The 13,658-nt window shown below is 48.5% G+C and overlaps 1 protein-coding gene across 1 annotated transcript in view; it reads left to right on the top strand.

Annotated features, from left to right (window-relative positions):
* Positions 1–13,658, top strand: part of ACAP1 (ArfGAP with coiled-coil, ankyrin repeat and PH domains 1) — a 53,758-nt gene that overhangs the window by 27,588 nt on the left and 12,512 nt on the right. Inside the window, exons 11-16 of the mRNA XM_081835664.1 lie at positions 2,408–2,459; positions 4,791–4,891; positions 7,449–7,560; positions 9,730–9,938; positions 11,560–11,629; positions 12,093–12,187. Coding sequence (XP_081691790.1) covers positions 2,408–2,459; positions 4,791–4,891; positions 7,449–7,560; positions 9,730–9,938; positions 11,560–11,629; positions 12,093–12,187 — 639 coding nt within the window. The remainder of the gene's footprint in view (positions 1–2,407; positions 2,460–4,790; positions 4,892–7,448; positions 7,561–9,729; positions 9,939–11,559; positions 11,630–12,092; positions 12,188–13,658) is intronic.

Below are 13,658 nucleotides of genomic sequence, written 5' to 3' on the forward strand. Positions count from 1 at the left end.
ACGCTCGCCACGTGACCCGGAAGTGTCTCCGGACGGCGCTGGCTCCCGGCCTCTTGAGTGAGATGGGCGCACCAACCCCAGAGTCTGTCAAGACTGGCCCGTACGGGCAGGGGTACCTTTACCTTTACCTTTATCATAATCCAATAAAAATAAAAAACTAAAATAAAATAAAGGTCAAATTATGAACCTTGAAGCATGTCTAAATCTCAGTCCTGCCTCTCATCGATATTTCTATATTTCCACATCTCAATTTTAACTCTCTAAACGTCTTTGTCTCTGGCTCTGCGATCCTCAGTCGTGTCAGAAATCATACAATCTTTCATCCGTCGAATACAGATTTGTTTGTGTAATACAGTGGTGCCTCGCAAGACGAAATTAATCCGTTCCGCGAGTCTCTTCGTCTAGCGGTTTTTTCGTCTTGCGAAGCACGGCCATTGACGGCTTAGCGGATTAGCGCTTTTAGCAGCTTTTAGCGGCTTTTAGCGGCTTTTAGCAGCTTATCGGCTTAGCGGATAAGCAGATAAGCGGCTTAGCGGCTTAGAAAAAGGGGGGGAGGGGGAAAAAACCACAGGAACTCGCAAGACATTTTCGTCTTGCAAAGCAAGCCCATAGGAAATTTGTTTTGCGAAGCACCTCCAAAACGGAAAACCCTTTCGTCTAGTGGGTTTTCCGTCTTGCGAGGCATTCGTCTTGCGGGGCACCACTGTAATACTTTTTCAACTGTCTTTCTGCTGACGCAGCTTCATCTAGTTCCATTCCAATCCGGGCTGTTATCCAACTCTCTGAAGTTACTCCTGAGTAAATTTCAAAGGTCCAGACTACTCTGCCCACTCAGCTTCAGTTCGAGAACAACTTTACGTGTCCTTAGATCAGGCTCAGCCTTTGTGCACCAGGTTGCCTTCCAGATGTTTTGGACTACAACTCCCATCAGCCCCCAAAAACATTAAAACACACACACAGACACACCACCCTCTCCTCAGCCCCAGTCGGCTCCAGAGGTGGGTGGGATTTCTGAGCTGAAAGAGGCTTGCGATTGGTGGAGCTTTGGAACACGGCCCTATGAGATTCTGAGTCGAGCATCTTTTAACTTAGGCACATATTCTATGTAGACTACAGTGGTACCTCGGGTTACATACGCTTCAGGTTACACACTCTGCTAACCCAGAAATAGTGCTTCAGGTTAAGAACTTTGCTTCAGGATAAGAACAGAAATCGGGCTCCGGCGGCGCGGCAGCAGCAGGCGGCCCCCATTAGCTAAAGTGGTGCTTCAGGTTAAGAACAGTTTCAGGTTAAGAACGGACCTCCGGAACGAATTAAGGACTTAACCCGAGGTACCACTGTATTTCCGGTGCTCCTCCGACACGGAAGTGTGCCGAAAATAGTGTGTGCACACGCGTATGGGCATGCGCTCCCCCACCCTCTGGTCCGCCGCGCAATCGGCGCTAGAGACACCGGTGCGGTAAGTTTGCTGACCCCTGGTTTAGGTTCTGTCAAAGAGGGAGGGAAACCCTTTCTTGAAGCTTTCATAGAATCATAGAATCCTAGAGCTGGAAGAGACCCCAAGGGCCATCGAGTCCAACCCCCTGCCAAGCAGGAAACACCATCAGAGCACTCCTGACATATGGTTGTCAAGCCTCTGCTTAAAGACCTCCAAAGAAGGAGACTCCACCACACTCCTTGGCAGCAAATTCCACTGTCGAACAGCTCTCACTGTCTGGAAGTTCTTCCTAATGTTTAGGTGGAATCTTTTTTCTTGTAGTTTGGAACCATTGCTCCGTGTCCGCTTCTCTGGAGCAGCAGAAAACAACCTTTCTCCCTCCTCTATGTGACATCCTTTTATATATTTGAACATGGCTATCATATCACCCCTTAACCTCCTCTTCTCCAGGCTAAACATGCCCAGCTCCCTTAGCCGTTCCTCATAAGGCATCGTTTCCAGGCCTTTGGCCATTTTGGTTGCCCTCCTCTGGACCCGTTCCAGTTTGTCCGTGTCCTTCTTGAACTGTGGTGCCCAGAACTGGACACAGTACTCCAGGTGAGGTCTGACCAGAGCAGAATACAGTGGCACTATTACTTCCCTTGATCTAGATGCTATACTCCTATGGATGCAGCCCAGAATTGCATTGGCTTTTTTAGCTGCCGCCTCACACTGTTGGCTCATGTCAAGTTTGTGGTCAACCAAGACTCCTAGATCCTTTTCACATGTACTGCTCTCAAGCCAGGTGTCACCCATCTTGTATTTGTGCCTCTCATTTTTTTTTGCCCAAGTGCAATATTTTACATTTCTCCCTGTTAAAATTCATCTTGTTTGTTTAGTCCAGCTTTAGTCTAGAACATCTGTAGGTCTGCCTCATGCTCACGCATTCTCTTCCTGTGAATTTCATTATGTATATTTTTTTAATTGCAGGCGCTGGTTTTCCATCCAGAGCAACCAGCTGGTGTATCAGAAGAAGGCCAAGGTGAGGAATAGGAAATGGATTTATTTGTGAGCCTCTGAGATGCGTGTGAATATTTGGGGGTGGGGTGGGAGGAAGGGGCAAAAACTTGGGCGCAGGCAAAGGGCATAAGGTTGGCAAGATTCCAACTGCCTCCTTTTTCCCCTAATTTCCTAATTCTCCCCTGGCCTCCTCGCTGGCCCAAGTAGGACCAATTCAGCCAGCTAGTCCTGGGGATTATCTAATGCTTACTTCCTCTAAATTGATTTTTTAATTTTATTGTTATCCACGTTTTTATACTGTATTTTATTCTGCTTTTATAATTAAGTGTTTAAAATTTGTTGTTAGCCGCCTTGAGCCCGGTTTTTGAAGCGGGAAGGGCAGGGTATAAATAAAACAATATTATTATTATTATTATTATTATTATTATTATTATTATTATTATTACTAATTTGTTGAAATTAAGGCCGATGAGATGTTGGAGCTCTTTGGTATTCAAAGTGGTTGCCTTGGCTCCAAAGAGATATCATAGACGGGGGAAGAGATTTAGTAAAGGGCTGCTGAAAAGATCATAGAAGAAAAGCTTGCAGCGTTTTGGACTTTTTAGTTTAGAGAAAAGGGAGTTTAAGAGGCAGCACACTTGAAGTTGGCAAGAGGTGAACAGAGAAAAGCCTTTCTTCCTCTGTCAAACACAAGAATTCAGGGACACTCCATAAAGTTTTGGAAGATGTAGGACAGATAAAATAAAATATTTGCACAGTGCTTAGTTAAGCTACGGAACTCCCTGCCACTTGGATGGCTTTAAAAGTGTATTAGACATTAGAGTACAGTGGTGCCTCGCAAGACGAAATTAATCCATTCCACGAGTCTCTTCGTCTAGCGGTTTTTTCGTCTTGCGAAGCACGGCTATTACCGGCTTAGCGGCCATTAGCGGCTTAGCGGCTATTAACGGCTTAGCGGCTATTAGCGGCTTAGCGGCTTTAAGAAAAAGGAAAAAAACTCGCAAGAACTCGCAAGACGTTTCGTCTTGCGAAGCAAGCCCATAGGGAAATTCGTCTTGCGGAACGACTCAAAAGACGGAAAACTCTTTCGTCTAGCGAGTTTTTCGTCTTGCGAGGCATTCGTCTTGCGGGGCACCACTGTATCAGTCTAAACATGAAAGAGATCGAGAAGTCAGCTAGGAAGTAAAAGGCCCAGGGATAGTCCAGGATTTCCCTCGCTCTGTCCCCATGCAAACCCCTCTTCTTCTTCTTTTAATTTTATTGATTTGTTTGCAACAAAAAGTAAGACAACAAAAGAATTTAAAATAGAAAGCGCCACAGCCCGGAAGGACAAAAGCGCAAAGACAACTGCACAGTTCCAAAGGGATCGTACATTATTACCGTATTTTTCGCTCTATAAGACGCACCAGACCACAAGACGCACCTAGTTTTTGGAGGAGGAAAACAAGAAAAAAAATATTCTGAATCTCAGAAGCCAGAACAGCAAGAGGGATCGCTGCGCAGCGAAAGCAGCAATCCCTTTTGCTGTTCTGGCTTCAGGGATAGCTGCGCAGCCTGCATTCGCTCCATAAGATGCACACACATTTCCCCTTACTTTTTAGGAGGGAAAAGGTGAGTCTTATAGAGCAAAAAATACGGTTACTCATACAAAGGTTCCCTTTGCAAATATTTCTAAAAATAAAAGCATTCTCCATCTGTGAGTTCCGTTATTGTTGAGAATAGGGGTTCTGTGTGGTCTTAAATGTGGCCGTTTACTGGCCCCGTGCCTCGATGTTTGTATAAGAAATAAAATTTATGCCGTACATAAGGAAAAAATGGTCATTTGAGCTCTGCCCTTTGAATACTTTCAGCGTTGCTGGATACTTTCAGTTTATGAGATTCCTTTTCAAGAAGGGTCGTTTGACAAGCCCTGGAACGCTGGCGATCCAAATCATTAAGATTAAAGGCTTCTCAGGAATTGGCAGTGCAGTCCTGAGATGAAAAATCAGTTCTTGGCTTTCCAACCCTGCTTTCTGCAAATCTCAATTGCACCCAAACTACCGAAAGAATTGGCCCGTCCCCCACCCCTTCACCTTGCTTTGTTGAATGAAGAATTAGGAGCCTGATGAGAGAGAGAGAGAAAGAAAGAAGGATTAGGAGCCTAAACAGGTTTGGCAGACTTATCTGCTAATCCACCAGGGTGTGTGGGTGTAAGATGAATTCTATCCTTCGGGTGGAGGAGAGTTCAGATGGGTTAATATCGGGGATGAGAGCAGGGCATGGATGGGAAGAATGATGGTGGCATCTGAAGAGGCAGAGGCAGGGGGCTGTTTGTGCCAGGGCCAAATCCTGCCCTTTTCCTTCCCGAGCCCAGGATGTCCTGACGGTGGTTGTGGAGGACCTGCGCCTGTGCACCGTCAAGCCTTGCCCGGACCACGAACGCCGATTCTGCTTCGAGGTCGTTTCTCCCACTAAGTGAGTTTTCTCTTCGCTGTTAGGCCCTCAAATATATGTGGGTGTGGGTGTGTATTTGCACACACAGAGAGACACACACATGACAGCTAGACTGGTGACTAGGAGCCATAGCTGTCAACTTTCCACTTTTCTTACGAGGAATCCTATTCAGAATAAGGGAATTTCTCTTTATAAAAGGGAAAAGTTAACAGCTATGCTGGGAGTGGCTGCCGAGACCACATAACACCGGTCTCGAAAAACCTACATTGGCTCCCAGGATGTTTCCGAGCACAATTCAAAGTGTTGGTGCTGAACTAGAAAGCCGTAAACGGCCTCAAAGGCCCAGTAGACCTGAAGGAGCGTCTCCACCCCCATCGTTCAGCCCAGACACTGAGGTCCAGCTCTGAGGGCCTTCTGGCGGTTCCCTCGCTGCGAGAAGCCAAGTTACAGGGAACCAGGCAGAGGGCCTTCTTGGTGGTGGTGCCCGCCCTGTGGAAAGCCCTCCCGTCAGATGTCAAGGATATAAGCAACTCTCTGACTTTTAGAAGACATCTGAAGGTAGCCCTGTTTAGGGAAGTTTTAGATGTTTGATGTTTTATTGTGATTTTAATATTCTGTTGGGAGCCGCCCAGAGTGGCTGGGGAAACCCAGCCAGATTGGCCGGGCATAAATAAATTACTACTACTACTGCTACTACTATTAATTACTGGGACACAGCAAGCTTGTCCCACCCAAAAAGGTAGCTCTTTGCATGGCAAGATGTCATGTTGCACAGGGACGTGTTGACTTTGGTAATAAGGAGAAGCTGGAATACATGGAGAGGAGGGTGACGAAGACGATAAAAGGGTTTGGAATCCAAGCCTCATGGGCATATATAGAATGGGAGACATCTGGCTTGCCAGTAGTACAGTGGTGCCTCGCAAGACGAAAAGAATCCGTTCCGCGAGTCTCTTCATCTAGCAGTTTTTTCGTCTTGCGAAGCAAGCCCATTGACGGATTAGCGCTATTAGCGGCTTTTAGCGGCTTTTAACAGCTTAGCAGATAAGCAGATAAGCGGCTTAGCGGCTTATAAAAAGGGGGGGAGGGGAAAAACCCCGCAGGAACTCGCAAGACGTTTTCGTCTTGCGAAGCAAGCCCATAGGAAATTCGTTTTGCGAAGCACCTCCAAAACGGAAAACCCTTTCGTCTAGCGGGTTTTCCGTCTTGCGAGGCCTTCGTCTTGCGGGGAACCACTGTACATGGAGAGGAGGGTGACGAAGACGATAAAAGGGTTTGGAATCCAAGCCTCATGGGCATATATAGAATGGGAGACATCTGGCTTGCCAGTAGTACATGTGAAATGTATTCTCCAAGACCCCTAGATACATTTCACATGTACAAAAGGCTAATGCTATTCCCGTCTGCATCAACCGAAGTCTGGTGTCTAGATGAAGGGAAATATTAGTGCCGCTCTATTCTGTCTTGGGTCAGACCCCACCTGGAGTCCTGTGTCCAGTTCTGGGAGCCACAATTTATAACAACAACAACAATAATAATAATATTTATTACTTATACCCCACACATCTGGCTGGGTTTCCCCAGCCACTCTGGGCGGCTTCCAACAGAATATTAAAAACACAACAAAACATCAAACATTAAAAACTTCCCTAAACTGGCCTGCCTTCAGATGTCTTCTAAAAGTCAGGTAGTTGTTTATTTCTTTCTGGGCGTTCCACAGGGCGGGTGCCACCACCGAGAAGGCCCTGCCTGGTTCCCTGTAACCTCAATTCTCGCAAGGAGGGAACTGCCAGAAGGCCCTCAGAGCTGGACCTCAGTGTCTGGGCAGAACGATGGGGGTGGAGATGCTCCTTCAGGTCTACTGGGCCTTTGAGGCCGTTTAGGGCTTTCAAGGTCAGCACCAACACTTGGAATTGTGCTTAGAAAAAGGGATACAGTGGTAACCTCGGGTTACAGACGCTTCAGGTTACAAACTCCAGTAATCCAGAAATAGTACCTCGGGTTAAGAACTTTGCTTCAGAATGAGAACATAAATCGCGCCGCGGTGGCAGCAGGAGGCTTCATTAGCTAAAGTGGTGCTTCAGGTTAAGAACAGTTTCAGGTTAAGAACGGACCTCCGAAACTAATTAAGTTCTTAAACTGAGGTACCACTGTATTGGCAAGCTGGAAGGTGTGCAGAGGAGGGCAACCCAGACTATAAAGTATTGGAAGAGTTTAGCCAGGAGAAGAGGGAGCTGAGAGGCAGCCATCTTCAAATAAGAAAACAAAAATGGAGAAAGCCTGTTTTCCGCTGCTTCAGAAGGCAGGATCCGAACCCGTGGATTCAAATAACAATGGAGGAGATGCTGACTAAAGATTAGGACGAATTTTCTGATGGTAAGAGCCATTGGGCGGTGGAACGGACGCCCTCAGAATGGACTCTCCTTCCTTGGAGGTTTTTCAGCAGAAGTTCGGATGACCACCGACTGCATCTCGGGGGGTTGGGCTAGATGGCCTTTGGAGTTCCCTTCCAGCTCTGCAGTTCTGCCATTCCATGTTCTCCCTCTTTGACCCTCTGCTGTCCTTCCGCTTTCCCTGGCAGGAGCTGTTTCCTCCAGGCGGATTCGGAGAGGCACCAGCAAGCCTGGGTGTGCGCCGTTCAAAACAGCATCGCGTCTGCTTACAACGAGGAACATCTGGAACCCCGGGGGCAGGTAAGGGGTTGCCAAACACCAGGAGAGTTAGCAAATTCACAGTATTCCGGGCCCAAACCTGGTTGCCGAACACCAGGAGAGTTAGCAAATTCACAGTATTCCGGTCCCAAACCTGGTTGCCGAACACCAGGAGAGTTAGCAAATTCACAGTATTCCGGTCCCAAACCTGGTTGCCGAACACCAGGAGAGTTAGCAAATTCACAGTATTCCGGTCCCAAACCTGGTTGCCGAACACCAGGAGAGTTAGCAAATTCACAGTATTCCGGTCCCAAACCTGGTTGCCGAACTCCAGGAGAGTTAGCAAATTCACAGTATTCTGGTCCCAAACCTGGTTGCCGAACACCAGGAGAGTTAGCAAATTCACAGTATTCCGGTCCCAAACCTGGTTGCCGAACTCCAGGAGAGTTAGCAAATTTACAGTATTCCGGTCCCAAACCTGGTTGCCGAACTCCAGGAGAGTTAGCAAATTCACAGTATTCCGGTCCCAAACCTGGTTGCCAAACACCAGGAGAGTTAGCAAATTCACAGTATTCCAGTCCCAAACCGTCCCCCTAAGCAGAAGACACCCACCGCTTTTTGCTTATTTTTGCTCTACATAGGGCTGCCCTTGAGACTGACCCAGAAACTCCAGCGGGTGCAGAATGCCGCGGCGAGACTCCTTATGGGGTCTTTGCTGCGAGATCACATTCATCCGGTACTATACCAGCTGCACTGGCTCCCGGTGGAGTACAGGATCAGGTTCAAGGTGCTGGTTTTAACCTTTAAAGCCCTATACGGCCTAGGACCCTCGTACCTACGGGACCGCCTCTCCTGGTATGTCCCACGGAGGACCTTACGGTCTTCAAACAAAAACATCTTGGAGGTCCCGGGCCACAGGGAGGTTAGGCTGGCCTCGACCAGAGCCAGGGCCTTTTCGGCTGTGGCCCCGATCTGGTGGAACGTTCTGTCCCAAGTGACTAGAGACTAGGAATATTGATGTGTTGAATATAAATGCGATGATGGCAGCATATAGAAGTGTGCTTAAAATATGCCGCAGTACAGAACCTTTGTGCAGAGTCTTGCCATACACAGGAAAGGAATTTTAAAAAAATTCTCTATATGTCTTCCAATAACCAAGTTACAATTTTATATGTTTGCTGTTCCGGTGGAAGATAAACAAGTTCCATTTTCCCATTTGCCAGACTGACCCTTATTAGATTTGTGGGTTTATTGATAGATGCCGTTTCCCAGACTCTGGTAAGCTGGGAATTTATGGATGATGAGAGATGTTTTTTTCCATGCGCTCTGGCACTCGTCACAGTGCTCCATGTTCCAGAAGTGGTTTAGTCCTGCTGGCCACATGACCTGGAAAGCTGTCTGCGGACAAATGCCGGATCCCTCGGCCTGAAAAGCGAGATAACCTCCCAGGGGTCCTTTACCTTTTTTAAACTTCTCTCATTTTTGCAGATTTCTATTTTTGTCACTGTTTTTCACTAAGGCCACAATTTCCTGACCTGCCTCCGGTGCTGTGCCTTTAAAATACCCGAATATTGTTGCAGGTGGCTCTCTGGGGAGGTCCTGACCAAGGAGATATATATATATATATATATATATATATATATATATATATATATATATATATATCCTGTTTACATTGCACAACTCTGCTTACCGTACTGCCACTCCATCCCTTTGAAACTTTCTTGTGCCTTGCAGTTCCCAAGGCTTCCCAGCCTGTACTGAGAACTAGCCACTTGGTTTCTTTGTCGCTGCCATTTTAAAACGAGGATTGAGATTCTCTCACCCTCCTGCCAATTTCTGAACTTGGAAAGGGGGGGAAATACAGTGGCGCCCCGCAAGACGAATGCCTCGCAAGACGGAAAACTCGCTAGACGAAAGAGTTTTCCGTTTTGGAGGTGCTTCACAAAGCGAATTTCCTATGGGCTTGTTTCACAAGACGAAAATGTCTTGCGAGTTCCTGCGGGTTTTTTCCCCTTTCCCCCCCTTTTTCTAAGCCGCTAAGCCGCTAAAAGCCGCTAAGCCGCTAATAGTGCTAATCCGCTAAGCCGTCAATGGGCTTGCTTCGCAAGACGAAAAAACCGCTAGATGAAGAGAATCGCGGAACGGATTAATTTTGTCTTGCGAGGCACCACTGTACATGCAAGCCTTTTTCGTTCCACTCCTCTGCAGCCCCTGGAGCGGACGGCGTCTCTTTCTGCCGCCAAACTGCAGTCCCCCTCCAGCCGGAAGCTGCGGTCCGGGGTGGACAAGCAAGTCATAGACCAGGTGCAGAGACTGGAGGGCAACGCCCAGTGTTGCGACTGCCGGGAGCCGGCGCCCGAGTGGGCAAGCATCAACCTGGGCATCACACTTTGCATAGAGTGTTCCGGTATCCACAGGTGAGCTGGCAAACTCCGCTTAGGGTGTGGCGGATGGAGCGGATTCCAGTTTTCTCTGCTGCTCCCTTTTCTGCTGTAAGAGGCGGGGCTTGAGTGAGGTGGGAGGGGCCTTGGAGAAAGGGGAGGGGCTTTGAAATACCGTATTGGCCCGAATATAAGCCGCACCTTTAAAATCAGAAGGGGGAAAAGAAAAAAAGAAAAAATATCCAAATATTGTTGTGGTTTAGTCGTTTAGTCATGTCAGACTCTTTGTGACCCCCTGGACCAGGGCACACCTGGCACTCCTGTCTTCCACTGCCTCCCGCAGTTTGGTCAAACTTATGCTGGTCCAACTATCTCGTCCTCTGTCGCCCCCTTCTCCTTGTGCCCTCCATCTTTCCCAGCATCAGGGTCTTTTCCAGGGAGTCTTCTCTTCTCATGAGGAGGCCAAAGTCTTGGAGCCTCAGCTTCAGGATCTGTCCTTCCAGTGAGCACTCAGGGCTGGTTTCCTCCAGAATGGAGAGGTTTGATCTTCTTGCAGTCCATGGGACTCTCAAGAGTCTCCTCCAGCACCAGAATTCCAAAGCATCCATTCTTCAAAAGCGATCAGCCTTCTTTATGGTCCAACTCTCACTTCCATACATCACTACTGGGAAAACCAGAGCTTTAACTATACGGACCTTTGTTGGCAAGGTGATGTCTCTGCTTTTTAAGATGCTGTCTAGGTTTGTCATTGCTTTTCTCCCAAGAAGCAGGCGTCTTTTAATTTCGTGGCTGCTGTCACCATCTGCAGTGATCATGGAGCCCAAGAAAGTCAAATCTCTCACTGCCTCCATTTCTTCAAGCCGATACATTCCTTGCTGCTTCTGGCTGCATACTGGGCAGAAGGGGGGGGGACTGCGCTGTGTTGCCAGCGGCCTTCCCCCTTCCTCGCTTCCTCCCTTCTTGGCCTTGGAGCAGAAGATGGGGCACTCCTGGCTGCATCCCATAAGGTGGCGAATATAAGTCGGAATTTGGGGGAAGAATTGTGGCTTATATTCAGGCCAATACGGTATATCTTAGTAAGTTAGTGGCTGAAGTGGTGGGGCTGAGATTGTGTGAGGAGCCTGTGGGGGAAAGGGGCGGGGCTTGCACACCAGGAACTGGGAAAGGGGTGGGGCTTGTGACCATGTGGGGAGGTGCTTGCTATAGATGGGAGGAGTCAGGGAAGAGAGGGTGGGGCTTGGGTACAATGCAAAGAGAGGGATTGCCATTTTTCCCACCCCACCTTGAAGGTTGGCCCCTTTGTTAGGAACATAAGCAGAGCTTGGTGGATCAGGCCCAGAGACCTATTTAGGCCTGCATCCTGCTTTCACAGTGACCAACCAGATGACTATTATGGGAAACCTGCAAGCAGGATTTGAGCCCAAGAGCCCTAGCCCACCTCTGTGGATTCCAGAAACTGGGATTCAGAAAATATTTCTGAGCCCGGCCACCGTGGCGAATGGCATTTGATAGCCTTCCACGGATTTGCCTCATCTTCTTTTCAAGCCCTCCAGGTTGTTGCCTGCCTCCTGTGGCAGGGAGTTCCGCAGTTTAACTGTGCCCTGCATGGAGCAGGAGCACCCCTTGCCTGATCTCTCCCTCCCTGTCTCCAAATTAGGAGTCTCGGCGTCCATTTCTCCAAGGTGCGGTCGCTGACGCTTGACTCCTGGGAACCTGAGCTAGTCAAGGTAAATGCGGGGGCCTAATGGCGGGTGGGCTCTGAACTCCCCATCGGTCCCCAGTGGTTGGGAATGATGGCAGTGGTATAATAAGGTCAGGTAGTACCCGGTCCCCATCGGTCACCAGTGGTTGGGAATGACGGCAGTAGCGTAACAGGGTCAGATTGTACCCGGTGCGGAATTTTTTTTGTCAACCTCCCCATTGAAATTTTCCCTCCCTCCCTCCACCGCCCCCGTTAAAGAAAGCTAAGCCCTGCCCTCCTCCAGGAGCGTGGGGGGCAACAGCCCTTATTCCGAATAGGATTCCTCGCAAGAAAAGGGGAAAGCTGACAGCTATGCGTCAGGGTAGGCTTGGGAGTTGCGGGTGCACCGTGTGCCGAATGTCACTCCCCTCGGGAGATGGGTCGGGGGGGGGGTTGGCTGGCTAAGATGCAGCTTCTGAGATCCTTGCCTCTCCCTCCTCCTCCTGCAGCTGATGTGCGAACTGGGAAACCGAGTCATCAACCAGATTTATGAGGCGCGAGTGGAAGAGATGAACATGAAGCGTCCCCAGCCGGGCTGTTCGCGGTGAGGACGTCCTCTTCATTGAACGATACGATAATCTTTATTGTCGTTGTCCCATACAGAACAAGGAAATTGAAAAAAATCTACATAAGACATTCAGAAATCAACAAGCCTGCTATCCCAACCTGGTTAGCCCCCTAAAAACTCTGATACCCCATTTTTAAATACAACAACAACAACAACAACAACAACAACAACAACAACAACAACAATAAATTTTATTTATATCCCGCCCTCTCCAGCCGAAGCCGGGCTCAGGGTGGCTAACAACACTAAATATACAGTGGTACCTTGGGTTACATATGCTTCAGGTTACATACTCTTCAGGTTACATACGCTTCAGATTACATACGCTTCAGGTTACAGCCTCCGCTAACCCAGAAATAGTACCTCGGGTTAAGAACTTTGCTTCAGGATGAGAACAGAAATTGTGCGGCGGCAGCAGGAGGCCCCATTAGCTAAAGTGGTGCTTCAGGTTAAGAACAGTTTCAGGTTAAGAACGGACCTCCGGAACAAATTAAGTTCTTAACCCGAGGTACCACTGTACTCCCATCAAGACTCCTTACACTGTATTTAAAACCAAAATCGCATCTGGGTAGAAACTGTTTCTCAGGCGGCTAGTCCTTGTCTTTATAACCCTGTACCTTCACAGAGCCTAGGACTTGCCGATCGGAAGGTCAGCGGTTCGAATCCCCGCGACGGGGTGAGCTCCTGTTGCTTAGTCCCTGCTCCTGCCCACCTAGCAGTTCAAAAACACGTCAAAGTGCAAGTAGATAAATAGGTACCACTCTGGCAGGAAGGTAAACAGCGTTTCCGTGCGCTGCTCTGGTTCGCCAGAAGCGGCTTAGTCATGCTGGCCACATGACCCGGAAGCTGCACGCCGGCTCCCTCGGCCAGTAAAGCGAGATGAGCACCGCAACCGCAGAGTCGGCCACGACTGGACCTAATGGTCAGGGGTCCCTTTACCTTTACCTTTACCTTCTTCCAGAAGGTAGAAGCACCCCACATCTCCTCCTCCCCCCCCCCAGCCCCCATCTGCTATAAACACCCTAAAAAAGATTATCTACATTTCTATCTCAACTTGCCTCTGAGGAGCTCAAGTTGGTGTGCATGGTTTCCTAATTCCCACTTTTATCCTCACAACAACCTTGCAGGGTAGGTTAGGCTGAGGTTTGGCAGCGGCTGCCTCTAGGCCGCACCCACCAAGCTTCGCCCATGGCCAGGTGGGAATTTGAACCCAGAATTTGCTCTGACCCAGAGGTTCTCTAAGGGTGTGAGACGCACCGCGCCGGTGTGCCAGAAGAGGATGGCAACGGTGGCGGGAACGTTCAAGGACAAGCAAAGAAACATTTAATAATAATAATAATAATAATTTATTATTTGTACCCCGCCCATCTGGCTGGGTTTCCCCAGCCACTCTGGGCAGCTTCCATAGAAACCAAAAATACACTAAGATATCACACATTAAAAACTT

Source organism: Podarcis erhardii (genome assembly GCF_964252035.2).
Source record: "Podarcis erhardii genome assembly, chromosome: 13".
In the NCBI taxonomy this organism is placed as follows: Eukaryota; Metazoa; Chordata; class Lepidosauria; order Squamata; family Lacertidae; genus Podarcis; species Podarcis erhardii.